General features: G+C 42.3%; 1 protein-coding gene across 1 annotated transcript in view; it reads right to left on the bottom strand.

Moving 5' to 3' along the window:
- UTRN (utrophin) overlaps positions 1 to 13,218 on the bottom strand; it is a 466,391-nt gene extending 453,173 nt beyond the window's left edge. The window contains exons 1-2 of the mRNA XM_036248256.1: positions 13,096 to 13,218; positions 8,835 to 8,980 (exon numbers count right to left, since the gene is read on the bottom strand). Coding sequence (XP_036104149.1) covers positions 8,835 to 8,913 — 79 coding nt within the window. The 5' untranslated portion in view covers positions 8,914 to 8,980; positions 13,096 to 13,218. The remainder of the gene's footprint in view (positions 1 to 8,834; positions 8,981 to 13,095) is intronic.
- Between the last annotated feature and the right edge of the window lie 2,763 nt (positions 13,219 to 15,981).

Genomic DNA, 15,981 nt, shown 5'->3' with positions numbered 1-15,981 from the left:
TGAAAAACCGTGGTGAGCCAGCCAGTCATTAACCCACTTCAAGTCCTGTAGTGACTCCTGCAGAGAACAAATCACACCTCTTAGCCTGCTTCAAAAGAGCTTCCAAAATCTGGCCCCAACCTCTCCCAGCATCTGCAAAGCCCCAGCCACACTCACCTACCAGCTACAGACTCAAGGCACAGTTCTTCTCGTGCAATGCCCTCCCTTCGCTGTCCACCTGGCTGCCCCCTATGGGTCCTTCAAGGCACACCTTCGCGGTCCCTCCTCTAGGGCCCTCTCTCAGCAGTCCCTCATTCTCACCAAGCAAGCCCCGTCTTCCTCCTTCCATGTTCCCACGGCCTGGTACACACCACACTGCTTTTTCGTGCAGGGATGTCTATCTGTGCCTCTCTTCCCAAAGAGCCCGAGAGCACCTTGAGAACAGACGTGTTCCTCACTGCTGAGCCCACATCTAGCAAAAGGACGGAATAGGGTGTGTACAGAAGCACTTCTGATTTTTTAAAACCTTTTTAGAGCATTTACTGTTTGTGGAGAATAAGCTACCGGCCCGCATCAGAAAGTCAAATTAGGCCCCGGCAGTGTGGCTCAGTCGGTCCGAGCTTGGCGTCGTTCACCAAAAGCTGCAGATTTGTTGTGGGTTCAGTCCCCAGTCGGGGCACACACAGAGGGCAACCGATCATCGTTTCTCTCTCTGTCTGTCTTTCCTCCTTCCACTCTCTATAAAAATCAATGAAATTATATTCTCTGGTGAGAATTTTTAAAAAAATAAAGAAAGTCAAACTGGGAAAGCATATGCAAGAAAGAAGAATAAAAAAAAAAAACAGAAATAAGGAGTGAACAGGTGGGAGCGAAGGTGGACTCTGGCTCGGATCGGACGGAATGCTCTGGGGCATTTTTGCTGAGGTTTGACGGAGGGATGACGTTTCAAGACAGGAGGCGTGGCTGGCAGGGGTGTGGGGGTGTAAGACAACAACCAAACAAGCCATCGTCACACGGGAGCTCGGAGAAGAACTAGTTCAGTGCTGAATATTTCACCATGATCGAATGGGCCACAGCAAGACATGCACCGAGTGCCATCGCTCTCCTGACCAGGAGTACAACCCAAGCTCTTCAGAATACAAGACAAAAGGGAAAAAATGTCCAATACTAAGGTATCTGTTGCCTTTTGAAATTGCTTAAAGGGAAGTGTTTACAAGTAGAAATAATCTTCACCATTTGACTAGAGCTCTCCTTGCTCCTCTGCAATGCACAGACCGCTCCCTCTTCCACTCCAGGAGTCTTAAACCTGCCTCCTTTGTCCATAAATCTATGGCACTGAACAGAATAACCCATGCAGCTTGTTAAAACTCCAGATGCTGGGAGCCTGCTCACATGACTGAGTCACAGTCCCAAAGGGAGGCTGTGACATGCAGCCTGGGTTAGAAACTCCATATGGAATGAGCCCTGAACCTGACTTTGAAAATAAAAGCATATGCATACATGTATGTAATCACTGCATTAATGCTGACATGATTCACACATAGCCTATGAGGAGCAAGAGAACCAACCAGTTAGCGTCAACCTCAAAATGCTACCCTCCCAAACACATTATATAGTCTCCTCAGATAAAGCACAGACCAAAATCTTTTTTAAATTAATTAATTTATTTTTGGTACAGATGTTTCTCCTTTTTCCCCCTAGATACCCTCCTCCCAATCCCCCCCCCCCCCCAGCAGTTGTCTATGTCCATTGGTTACACATACATGCATATAAGTTCTTTGGTTTATCTCATCCTGTGCCCCTCCTCTGAGGTTTGTCAGTCTGAACCAGACTCCTCTCTATGTCTCTGAGTCTGTTTGGTTCATCAGCTTATTTTGTTCATTATATCCCACAAATAAGTGAGATCATGTACATACCAAAATCCTAACAAGGAAAATAAAGCAGGAGAGATTTGCAAGTATTAACACCATGGAATTAGAGAAGATCTAAACAGACAATACGTTTTCAGTTACAGTACCTGTACTTAATGCAAAGTTGTACCACTTTAGAGACACAAAGTAATATCTTTTTTTTTTTCTTTTCTTTTTTTTTTTGGTGCGTGCCCCTAGCTGCTAGGGCCTAGCAGGAACCGAACCGGGGACTCTCTGGTCCGCAGGTCGATGCTCCAACCGCTGAGCCAAACCAGCCAGGGCACAAAGTAATATTTTTACTGGGTCCCCTTGCTACGTCAGAAATGTGATTATGTGTTCTTTTCTTCCCTTTCAAAAAAATTTTGTTTCATAATTAAATGCAAAATTTCTTGAACTAGACAGAAATCCTAACAACAAGCTGGCCACCCACACACCAAAAAAAGTTCATTTGAAAATATTCACCCATGACATGTTATCCTCACACTTTACACTTTGAGCTCAATGGCTATGATAGACAGAATAGATTTTGTTGTTGTTGTTAAAGGAACTGTAGTGAGGGTTTACCACCCCAAACTTTAAACTTAGCTGCCGAATGAGCACACACCCAATTCCGCTCACCCACTGGGCCACAAGTACAGGCTTCTGAGAGAGAAGCCCCGTGGGCTGTACAGAAACTCAGGTCTGTGCTCGTGCAAAGGGTGCGTGGGAGCCTCCGGCAGCTGACATGTGTACGTCCAGGGGCAGAAGAAGCAAAAGTGAAAGGGCCGGATCAGGAGTAGATTTCTCAGTTCATGAGCCATCCTTCTGAGAGTAAATATGTATTTAAAAACTCACACCAACTCACATTCCAAATCCTGAATTGGGCGTATTTACTATTGTACAGTTAAGCCATACACAAAGGATAACATAGCAAATATCTCTGCCTCCACACACAGCTTTGGGGGAGGGGGCCATACGGCCAATACAGCTGAAACCACCTGAGTATCCTTCCCGATTAAATTTTAACTAATATTTACAACTGCTCCAATGACCTTACATGTTCCCTTGTTCCCTGAAAATCACCATATCAGCATCCAGTTCAAACTTCTGGCCTCAACTAATGTTCAATAAAATTGAGTTTTCTATTCTGCCTACATAATTAATGTACTTCCACTGCCCAGAACATTCTCAGCAATTCGCATTTTCCAGCGGTGAACGGATCACCTACAATCTTCCAGAGCCACAGTAACAAGTCAGGAGAATCACCGCAATACTCAAAACTCTGCTGTAATTGCGCAATTTCGGCATAATGAGGAGCCACAAGGAGAACACTTCTACAGGCATTACAAGAATAGCTGGTCAGCTCTGTCAGAGTTGAATTTCCATCAGGGTTACTTGTCCCAAACCACAAATCCCCAGGGCGCGTGGAAAAAACCAAACCTGTTCAAAGACCTTCCTTCAGAGCACAGGTATTCCAGCCATGCAAAGCTTCGGGAGAAAAAAAAAAAAAAGAAGAAGAAGAAGAAGAACTAATTTTTACAGTCCCTTAAGCTCTTTAGGACAATCCCCTCACAGATATTTCTTTAAATGAAAGAAAGCAGCAGACCAATAGACCAATGGATGACTCCCTAAATACAACTTAACCACTGCTTCGTGAAGAAAGGCTTCTGAAAGATAAACAAATAAGGTAAATCTCCTTCATAATTTTCACAAAACTAAATCTTGCTAAGCAAGCTTACTTTATTGCAGATATAGCACCTTTTCAGAAGGTTTGCTGTAAATGTAACCAGGTACAACATTCCACCTTAAATAATTCATTTTATTTTTATTTCACCTGCCTCTCTTTTCTTCCTTCCCCTCCCCCGCCTCTTACCAACTCTTTCAATCCACAGATACCCATCTGGGCATCAGACCAGGACTTAAATTGTGCCAAATCGCAGTGCATCTGAAATCCACTACCTTTTTTCACCAGCCAGTGAAAAGCCTTGAGCAGCAGTCGAAAGAAAAGAGAAAAGAGAATTCACGTCAGAAACAGATTATCAATTTATCTACCTTCCACCCAGAGGACTGCCTGTCCTCTGGTATTTTCCCCTTTGCTAACTCTTGACAGAGGATGACAAAGACCAGAGCCAGGGAAGGCCAGGACAGGTCTGGGAGCAGCAGGTGGCATCTCCTACAATTCAGCCCTCGCTTGGCACAGCCCGGGGCCCCACACTTGGTAACCATAAAAGAAGAGAGAGAGGCATGTATAAATCCAATCAATACTGTGAAAAATATGTAAGCAGTAGATTTAGGCACCAAATCAAAAAAAAGAATGATCCACAAACAACAAAATAAACTACCTTGTACATTAGGAGACTCGGCATTATGCAGAGGTCAGGTGCAGGGTTTCTGGAGTCAGCTCACCTGAGCTCTAACCCAGATCTGGCATTTTTCTAGCTCTGGGAGCCTTTTTCATTGAACAAACATTCACTGCTCACCTACTAGGAGCAAGGCAGTGGACTTGGTCTCAGGGATGTATTGGTCCCTGCACCTTTGGAATTAAATTCTAGTAGGAAGGACATTAATAAATACATAAAACAAGGTCAGTGCCACATAGCAATGAGAACATAGAGGGAATTTAAATATGGTGATGCAGTCAAGAGTGACTGGGAGAGCTATTTTTTTTTAAATCCTCACCAAAGAACATGCTCACAGAGAGGAAGGGAGAGGGAGAGAAACGCCGATGTGCGAGAGAACTACTGATTAGTTGCCTTCCTTATGCTCCTCAACTAGGAAGTCAAACCTGCAACCCTGTATGTGCCCCGAGCAGGAACTAAACCGGCAACCTTTCCGTGCACAGGATGATGCTCAACCAACTGAACCACTCTAGCCAGGCAAGGGAGAGCTACTTTCTAAAGATCTGTCTGGGAAGATCACTCAGAAATGGCATTTAAGTCTAAATCTAGATGATAACAAGGAGCCCATAAGACAAAGACCGGTATAAAAGGGAGGTGCAAAGGCCTGAGACAGGCACAACTGGACCTTTGGAAAACTAGAAGGCAGGCCAGTGTGGTCATTACTTGTGTGGCTCATGTTTGTCATCTATAAAGCAGTAGTGGTGAGGATGAAACTCTTGACACCACATCTGCACATAGTTTGTGGTCAATAAATGTAAATTGCTAGAATTATCATCCTCATCATCATCACCATGAGACCCCATCTTTGGAGGTGTGCAAGCGGAGGCTGGGTAACCACCTCGCAGGCATGCCCCAGCTACATGGCCTCTGAAATCCCCTCAGCAATTAGATCCCAGGATTAGACAAGGTGCGGAAAGGGGAAAGAAGAAACTGTAAAATGGTTACACTCAGGCTTCCTACCCAGGTTACTTTAAAGAACCCACTGAATCATGCAACAATGGCACTCATTCAACAAATGGCCCCTTCCCATCTGAGAGTCTATGGTTCAATCCTCAGATGGTCAAAATCCCCTCTGGTAGCCAGTTGACACACTATCTTTAGCCCTAAGATCTACCCTGGTTAGGACGCACTAGGTTAAAACTTATCACAACACAAAAGGATACTTAACATTGTTAGCTATCGATAGAATGAAGTAGTGATGAGCATATTTTTGACTTCACATGCATCCCAAATCATTGCATTATCTCATGTTTAAAATGTTCCAACCAGAAATGTACACATCACAGACTCCACTAGCTATATGTTTCCCTTTAAAAACAAACAAATAAACAAATCTGTATCTTGGCATACTCTGTCAAAGTATTTACTAACTTGGTGAGCTTTCCGAAGGCCACTAATTCAGGCTGACTTAAGTGTCTTTACGTTAGGAAAAGAAAGGTCTCCAGTTACCCCACCTCAAGCTCTTAATCATTAAAGGTCATATCCTTTCAAGTTCTTTTCTAAAGTTCACTGAACTACAAGGTAAATGTACTACAACCATAAACAAATAATATGGCGTCATACATCCTTGAAACTATTTCATCGCCTACCCTTGATAATTTCATGTCTGTTTAGAAGGTGAAAATCACATAAAAAATTTAAAACCTCATACACATCATAAAGCCAAGCAATAGTGAATGAGGGCAATATAAACAATCCCAATAAGTCAATGTAAAATGCACGAATATTTTTATTATGCCAGGTTTTTAGCATTCCAAACTCAAGGATTTAGGGAGAAGGGAGAAGGGAAGAATCTTCATAAACCAAGAGAGTAAATCAATCAATTTACTCTCAACTTGAGTTTTTCTCACCATAATCTTTGTTCCCTCCCCCATATCCAATCCCCAAAAGGAAGAAACCTAGAAGAGCAGATGAGAATGAAAACTGTCCCATAGAAAAACATCCCTCTAAAACAATGAAAAAAACAACAGTTTAGGTATAGAACATGTCTAAGAAGGATTGTTGAAAGAATGCATTATATGTAGATTATTCCTTTTTCTTAATCTGAACTAAAAATCCATATTCAATATGTACATGTTGGCATACCAAAAGACATTACTACTGTATACTAACGTTTACCTTAAAAGAATCAAAACTGTGCCTTCCAGAAAGCAGAAATGGGACTAACAGACCCATTCAAATCCAAATTTATCTACTGGCTTTTGCAACATAATCCAACCAAAAGAATGTGATTCATATCTCAGCTATGCAACAGCTAACTTTTCAATGTGTTTTGAAGTAGGTGCCACCAAAAAACAAAAAAAATGTAACAGTCAGAGCCTTGGCATTAAAACACTGCAAGTACTTTGAGAGTCTTTAAAAATAAGAACTAAGTAATACAGGCTCATTGAAGTATTTTAGAATACACATATGAGCAAAAAAATTAATAACAATAATCACAAAATGCCAAGATAACACTATTAACATTTTAGTGTACAGTCTAATTTATTTGAGAAAATAATTTTCACATAACTGAATTCACATTGCACATTTTTACTGAACAATGTCAAGAACATATGTCTGTGCTTATATATACATATCAATAACATTTTTATGAATATATAATCTTCTACTTTATGAATATACCCTAATACAATGAACTCCACAGAGATTCTATGTAATTTGTTCAGATGCCCTACACTAAATGAATAGAGTGGGTTTATTCCCTATTTCCTAACATTATTTGTCCATAACACCCTTTTTAAATTACACAATAGAACTTGTGCTGTTTTCAAAATACTTTGGGAAATTATGACTTAACCAGTCCTTAATAATAGATGTTTATGATGTTTCCAATTTTTTTCTATTATAAAAATGCTGTGATCAACTTCTTGCTTGTACATTTCTGTATATTCTAGGAAAAAACTCTAAACATAGAGCTAATGGACCAATTGGTATACACATGTTAAAAACTTGATCATTTCTGCCCAACTGTCCCCCAGCAGTGTATGAAAATTGTAAGTTTTTTTAAATGATAATTTTTAATTTAAAGAATAGCTTGGAAGTTATGTGCACTCATCATATATACTTAGTATTTTGAAATATATACAATTACTTCTTTATGGGCATGATTAAAGTACATAGTTATAAATATCAAAGATCTTACTGTGATTGAGGTTTGCTCAGAAAACTATTTAAGAATACACCTCCTCCCAACTTAGAGAACACGCCCAGCATGGATATGTTACAATGTCTCACTTTCACCTTCCTCTTTGTTACATTTACATAGTTCTGGATAAACATCCTGTACTCTTATGAAGATATTAATCCCTTATATCTACATAGTGCTTTATATTACTACAACATTTAAAACAAAAAGAATTGTAGAGGAAAAAACATCCTCAGAGCATTCTTTAAAACAGGATTTTAGCTGTAACATACCCCCCAAAAGATCTTTCAAGCTCAATAGTATCTACATATTTAGAGTCAAATAAACTGTAACAACCAAAATCTTTACCAATCAACCAATACAAGTATCAAAAAAAAGAAATGTGTATGTCTATTAATTTAGAGCTTATTTTCAACGCATAGTTCTATAGTTTCATATAACAAGAAATAAGCTCCTAATATAAAACAAAGATGGTACACAGAGCAAAACAAGATGTATGTTCCTCTTTTATTTTAAAGTGACACTGGTTGTAATTTTATACCTGCCAGTCATTCTCAAGGATACTTAAGTATAGTGTTCACACCCAGGGTGGAGTTCTGTGTAATTTTCAAAGCTCAAAAAAGCCCAGCCTGCTCAAAAATATCTCTCTCAGAGCCTGTCTTAAACTCATATTTGAAGCTTTTTAAAAATACAGAAATTATTATTCGATAGGTCTGGAGAAAAGCCAGGGGATCTGCATTTTTTTAAATGCCCCAGTCAGTTTCATTTGAACAGCGAGAGTGGAAAAGCACTTGGTGATATAAAAAGACTTGGGGAGAAAGTGGTATCTTAGGCCCCCAATTTAAATGTTCATATTGAAACCATGAATCTGTTTTAGTCTAGTTTATTAGATTACCTGGGTGAAAACCACCTTGAGAAAGTTCATAAAAAGTTTCAAAAATGGCAGCAAAGGTAGGACACCTGGCCTAGCCCTGGCCACCAAAAGGAATCGGGGTAAGGACATATGGTAATCGAAGCAAAACTTCAGAAGATCCATCCTGCCAGAAACAATAGTACTTCCTACTTTAAGTATGTAATCCCTTCAACTTCATAAAATAGGCTGAAAAGGAAAAAAATGCCCAGCTTTGTTTTTGTGTTTAAAGGGGTTAGTCTGATAAATGAATAGCATTCAACTACAGGTTACAGTGTCACCAAGCAATGGCAGTCAGCACACGATGAGACTAAATTGGGTTGAGAAATTAAGATAGCACACTCAGAGACATTATGTTACCTTTTACAATATAATGCTCCTTTGTCAGAATTATGTTTCTCAAAAGAAGCTTGTCTCACAAGAACAGTGCAATACAAGCCAAGAAAAAAAAAAACCCTATGTCTTTTAAGTAGTTAATAAATAAAATCCTGTCATTTCCCATTACTTACCAGATCTGGACTTAATAATGTCACTGAACTCATTCTGCCCATCCTCAGGTCTGGCCTCATGTTCTCCATACTTGGCCATCTTTGCTGAGTTTCAATAAAATCCAAACACTTGACTAAATCCTTTTTTTTCTTCAAGACATCAATACCTGAAGAGAAAGGGGGCAGTATTTACTTTAAAAAAAAATACACACACACACACACACACACTTTCTACTTAATACATATAGTCATATACAGTTATACATCATAACCATTTATTCAGGAAATATTTATTCAATGCCTACTATGTGTAACGGCAACAGGATATGACTATCAAAAAGAGACACAGCCTCTGCCATTATGGAGTTAATAGACACTAAGCAATTAATTACATAGGAATTGTTTCTGATATGCTACAAACATACAAAGGAGAAGCACAGAGTGACATCATCACATAGTGGAGGAATCTATTAGAAAAGGCTTTCTTGAAGAAGGGACATTTGAGCCAAGTTTTCAAGGGGGAGAAGAATTTAATTTGGTAATCCTTGACTGAATTCAGAATTTTTCAAAATACACATTTTGGGATAATTTTAAAAAGCTGAATTTGAGCTGTATATTAGACAATATTTTTGTATCAGTATTAAACGTCTTTCAGATTGGTTAATGGTTTTGTCCTTGTGCAAGGAAATGTCTTTGATTGGGGAAGACACATGATGAAATATTTATCAATGAAGTATGATAACATCTTCAATTTAAGTTCAAGCAGGACAGCTTATATCTGTCTGTCTATGTATGTCTATCTATATCTGTCTATGTATACAGATATACACATACTTACAGAGAGAGAAAGACAGACATATGAAATATTGGAAAATGTATTAAAGGGCATATGGTCCAGCTGGTGTGGCTCAGTGGATTGGGGATCCTTCCATGGACTGAGAGGTCCTGGTTTGATTCCTGGTCAGGGACGTGCCCAGGTTTACGGGCTCGATCCCCAATAGGGGGTGTGCAGGAGGCAGCCAATCAATGTTCTCTCTCACATCAATGTTTCTATCCCTCTCTCCCTTCCTCTCTCTAAAAAAAAAAAAAAAAATCAATAAAAACATTTTTATAAAAAAGAGCATATGGTGTTTAGTCTTACATTCTTTCTAGTGTAATATTATAGGCAAGAAATGACTGTGCCCTAAACAAAGATAGATGGCAAGAAATGGGTGGATATGTGAGATATTTAAATACTAAATAAAGAAGCTGCATAAGCTTTGGGAACTGGTTGGATATGAGAGGCTTAGGACACTAGGGACAAAATGACTGCCCAATGGGCAGTGGAGTAGAGGGTGAGTCGTTCACTGAGCTGGGGAGCTTTGGAGGATAAGCCACTGAAGGAAGAAATAATTAGTATAGTTTGGATTTGCTGCATTTGAGGTGTCTCTGAAATATGTCCGTGGAAATAACAAAAAGCGGTTGGATATAAAGGTCTGATCTCAGGAATGATCTGGATTAGATATAAATCTGAATAGTTATATGTTATATCATCTTAGAAGGTACATCATATTAATTCTGCTAAGTATAGATATTACTTGATAAAATAATTTTAATCTTCAGTAATTAATTGGTCAGAAGTGTCTTTATAATTTAAAGAATTCAGTATTCTACCCCACAATACCATCTTTTCTCTAAGAATGTCAGAGTACTGCACTGCCCTAATACTTTCAAACACAATGCCCCCAAACTCAGACAGAATCAGAATTCAATCAGCAACTGGGTGCTATCCTAATGTGAATTAAATAAATTAATCATTTAATTGTGAATATAACAGTCAACACATCCAAGTAATAATCTGTGAATAACGGTCGATAATTCACATACTACACCATATATCAGAACCAGAGTTCACTGCTAGCTGGGATTAGACAACTCAAGTCTTTAATTCAAGGACATATCATGTGGCATTATTATTTTATAATATTTTTCATTTTGTATATTTATGTACTATTCAGTATTTTATATATTATTTTTATCACATATAATATTCAAGGAAAATTATTTTATAATAATATAAAATGCAATATATAATAATTATTATATTTTTATCCTGCTCAGTCAGAAAAAGGGTGTGTTATAATAACAGAGATCAAAATTACCTTAGAAAAAAGTTTTGTGTTAAAGGTTGGAGGCAGATGAAACGCTAGTGGACTGTGGAAGCTGTAGGAACAATTCACTCTCCAGTAGGGAGGAATATGTGGATTGTGGGTCATCAGTCTCCCAAAATTTATGAGTATAAAAAACTTTTTTCATTTTTTATATTGCTCTATTACTGTTAAGACTTTAGGGATTATTATGTGATTAAGTTCCCTTTTGTGGACACAAACCTGTAAAAGATTTGCTGAATTCTTAGGTGTATTTTATCATATTCAAAAACTTTGTTCAGAGGAATGCATATAAAATTTTGTTATAGAAAATCAGGTTTTCCCAGCAAAATGCTCTTTACTGGAAAACACTTGCTATTCCCTTTGAGAGATATTTCTAACGCTCTCCATAACTGGTCTTAGCCAAAGGCCTCCCCTTCAATGATTCCCAAAGACCTGTCCCACTCCATTAAAAAAAGTAAACTGTTTACACAGGACTTTATTTCATTTTCACATTAACATTTCCTCATTATAATATTTTATTTTACCACTCTCCTTAAGACAATTTCTCAAATGTTCCCTTCTTGATAATCAAAATCCCTTACATACTACGAAGATACAGCAGAAAGGGGGATCAGAGGACAAGGAAAGAATGGGAAGGAGGCAGGAACAGTGATGACCAGCAATTTCCACTTGTTGCCATGACTGGCAGGGGGCTCCAGGTTGAGTAACATGGCAAAGAAGATACCTCCTCTTAAATCGATAAATGCTGCAGTGATTTATAATTGGTCGTCAGGAGACAGAATCAAAGTTTCATCATTAGCAAGATGGCCCTCCACTTTCACATCTGTGAAGTGGAGGGAAGGCCATCTTTCACACACAGCTAGTTTAGAAACAGAATAAACAGGACATTGCCTTAGAAGCTTTAAGCCCGTTCAAGTTGTAATTTATTGTTACCACTGGTCTACGTTCCTGTGCCCTGAAAAGGATGTTCTTCGAAGGTTAGCCAGATCTTCTCTCTGAAACCAATACTCAACATTTTCTTTGGAACATTTCTGGCCGTCCTGCGGACCCGAAGCCATGAGTGAGTGGCAATAAACCAACTGGGGATGAAAAAATAGGGGGTGGCCTTAAAGGGAAAGCTCAAGTTTTAATGGTAATAATATAATATGGGAATTACATAATGTAACAATACAAATATGTTCAACAATGTACAATTTTAATGGAAATGCGATACTGATCCTTGGTCAAAAACCATTCATTCATTTACACTGGGGACCAAAACCGTAGCTAGAGAGATTGAAAAGGGAAGCGAAAGGGGGAACCGGTTGCCACTCTGCTTGATACATAGTAAAAGACACCACCCAGTGCCAAGAACTGCCATTCACTGTCGGAAGCGCTCCAAGGGAAGGTTAATACTACAGTGATTAATACTGTTTACAGGGCAATAAATTGTATGTAAACACCCAAAGGAGAGTTAAAGAGCTGTCTCATGGGTCCCATAATAAGAGCAGAGGGGGCGGGGAATGGCTGCATAAACCTGGGCCCCTAGCCGCTTGGAACTCTGGTGACTGAAACACCCACGAGCTTCTCATTCCTCCGCACTCGCCTGGCCCGCAGCGCTATCCACGGGCTGCGTCCCCCATGCCCACCAGCAACCAGCGGGAGGGGCCAACTGGACTTCCTGAGGCACGTGCAGGTTACTAGGCATGGATGCGGCTGTTGTTGCCGCCAGTCCAAGAGGCAGTGAGCTCTGGCCCTGACCCGAGGACCCGGGGTCCCTCGTGCACCGAAGCAACCGTTGCACCGACCCTCCAAGAGTCTCATGGAAAACTGACCCTGGAGGTCCTGGTAACCGAGGGGACCTGATGGCTGGGAAAGAGGACGCTCTCCCCGGGATATCCCAGAAAGTGGAGCCTTAGACGCAGATTAGACCCCAGGCTCTCCAGTAGAACAAGTTGCGAGTCTCCATGCTCTAGGACACATTTTCTCCTTCCCTAGAACAAGTTTTTTCCGGGCCTTGAGGGTAAGTTCTTTTAACAACGCGCCTTCTAAAAGTTGCACAGCCTAAAATTAGTGCTTTGTTGGTTTTGTAAGTGGCCTTGGGCAACCAGAGGCTCGGATCCGGGGCCAAAGTTGGGCATGAATTACCTTACCAGAAAGAGATGCCAAGAGTCCAGAAAACCAGAAGAGGCGATCGCCCCGGACCACGCACCGTCCCCTCTCCGGAGCCCCACCCTCCGGAGCGGCAACAGCCCGGAGGTCCAGCACGTTTCCTGCCAGGCAGATGGCTACGAACTGTTCCCCTGCCCGCTGACCAAGCCACCCTCTCCTAGCGGACACCTCAGGGGCCCCGCCTTCCTGGGCTGGGGCGTGTGTGACAGGCCACGTCCCCTCTCGGAGCTCACTGGCCCAGCGCCCCTCGCCGCGCGAGGCGCGGTGCGCGACTCTCACATCCCGGCAGGGAGACGCGGGGGAGCCAAGCGGCAGCCCGGAACCTGTCGGAGGAGTTAGGGTCTTTCCCCACTAGACGGATCTCGATGGCCTCCCCCTCTGTCCAAGTGTCTGTCATTCTCTGTCCCACCGCGGGGTAGCAGAACTCAGGTTCCGAGGAAAGTATACGCAGAAGTTGGTTATATCTTAGCCTCAGTCTTGAGATGGAGCTCGGGACGCTGATCCTGGGCTCTGGAGCCGCAGAGAAGTCCGTCCTCCCCGCAGCCCACCCCCGCTTCCCCGGGCTGTGGTCACATTACCCAGCGCGGTGCTTCAATAATGCAGAGACTTACCTGCTCCCGTGACCCGCGGGCCCGCCTCGCCTGCCAGCCGCCGCCGCGTCCCCAGCGGGCAGGGCTCGTCTGATGGGTTTGGGTCTTGGTAAGCGCGGGGGGTATGCGCGCGTGAGTTCTGTGGTGCGACTCTTTTTTCAAAAATGAAATGCAGAGACCCAAAAGAGGTCCGGAAGGAAAAAAGAATTTTGACACCCTTTTCAAAATGCCCCTGACTTGGGCGAGCTTCCTGCCCAGAAGTAGTCCGCCAAAAACAAAACAGTCTAAGTGCAAACCTGGAACGGGCGCGCAGGCACCAAGTTTGCCAAACACTAGAGAGTTTTCCGTCTGCAGAACTGACCCAAAAGAAGGGGGGCACCGCTCCTGGGGCTTCCCCAATCGGCTTCGGGAGCCCGAGGCTCCTCCTCGCCCCCTCGGCGGGAGAAAGCCCGCGGCAGGCTGCGGCCGCCGCTCTCCGCCTCCGAGGCGAGGCTACTCCACAACTTGGGCGAGCGGCTCCGGCTCCTCCTCCTCCCGCTCCCCGCCACGGGCCTGCCCCTTTGTTGGAGCGGAGCACTGGAGACGGAGGAGGAAGGGTGGGGCGCAGGATCGCTCCCAGGCGTCCCCCTGGGAACCGGCTCGAGGCCGGGCACCCTGGGGCCCGCTCTCCCGAGGAGGAGGAGGCCGAGCAGCTCCGGTCGCCGGCCGGCACCGCTCCAGCGCTCCCGCTTCCCGTCTCCTCCCGCGCCCCGCCGTCGCCAGCCCAGCAACTTTGTTTCGGGAGATCAGCCCCTCTCGCCTGCTTGTTCGGCCACAGCCCCGGCCCGGCCCAGGCGGCCACCGCCGGCTGGGCTCCGGGAACGTGGCGCCCGGAGTCACCTGACCGCGCGCCCGGTCAATCAGCGCCCGCCCTGCGCGCCCTCCGGGCCCGCGGCGGCCGGCCCTGCGCTCAGCTGGTCTGGGGCTGCGCGCCCCCGCGGCTCCGGGAGTGGGGAGCTAGAATGGATGCCTCGCACACACACAATCCCCATTATTCAGGTTATCCGAAAATGTGAGTCACACCCCCACTCCAGCCAAACTGGGTAGTTCGGAAGATTTTTTTCGCCTTTAGAGATAAATTTCCATTTACTCCTCCACTCAGTCGGCTGACGTTGCTGATTTGTTGGCCCTAGTTTCAAGAGTATATTTATTTTATATAGTTTTCTTAGTGTTGTTTTACTATTAAAACAAACTTGAAATTTTGTTTCATATTTATTTATACCTACAAATAGTGTTTACCCTGACCTTATTTTCCTATTTTTTTCCAATATACACAAACACAAACATACATACATCTATATTATGGAGCCTGTCTCAAGGCTGAGGAGTTGGTTAAAAAAATATCTGGGAAGAAAGGAGTTTGTGCTGTGTGTGCATTTTTCTTATTTACATATTTCATTCCCCATGTGTTTCTGTGATTCTTTTACTTGATCATCACGCTTGGAAGGGGGAAGAAAAAACCAACCTAAGTTGCTATTTGGTATAAACAAAGAGGAAAGGGTGATGGATAAGCAAGCCCTGGCCTCTTACTGGTTTAGTATTTGAGTTAACAATTTACGAGTTAGTAAAGATAAACCCCTTGGAGCCTTAAATGAATTTTTCAGAAGGAATTCACTAGCCTTTCATTAGTTATAAAGTGAAAGCTTCCCCAGTCCCTAAATGCTATGGAGTGGTAGGAGGTCCTGAAAGATAGTCTTTCTTAAAGTCTCAATTTAGCTTCCTTCCTTGAGGATTTTTCTTCATATAATCCAAATAAAATCCAGAAGACTAATTTGAAATGGTTATAATTTATTCACTCACATTCACTCATTCATTCATTCATTCGTTCGTTCATTCATTTAACAAGCACTAATTTGGGGCCTGCCAGGTCCCCTGGCACTGTGAATGATCCAAGTAAAAATCCCACAGAGAGCTTACCTTATAAAACTTCAAATCTAGTGAGATAAGGCATGTAAACAAGTAAGGATATGCAAGATCAGCAATCAATGTCATAAGAAAGACAGACCAAGTGTTACTTGAGTCTGGCTGTATTAAGGGAGCCTGTGGTCTCTTTGAACTGATAAACCTACAGACCCTTGAAGCTCTCACCCCGCACTGTATCTTGCTTGTTGAGTTGATGGAAACTCTGATTTCCTCCTTTAAAATAAAGCCACAATGGAGTGTTTGAGGATTTTGTTACTTAAAATTATGTAAGTGAAAAGCACTTTGTAAATTGCAAAGTGCTACACAAATATTATT

This window comes from Molossus molossus, unplaced genomic scaffold, assembly GCF_014108415.1.
Source record: "Molossus molossus isolate mMolMol1 unplaced genomic scaffold, mMolMol1.p scaffold_m16_p_8, whole genome shotgun sequence".
NCBI classification, from domain to species: Eukaryota; Metazoa; Chordata; class Mammalia; order Chiroptera; family Molossidae; genus Molossus; species Molossus molossus.
This window is presented reverse-complemented; position numbering and strand designations above follow the sequence as displayed.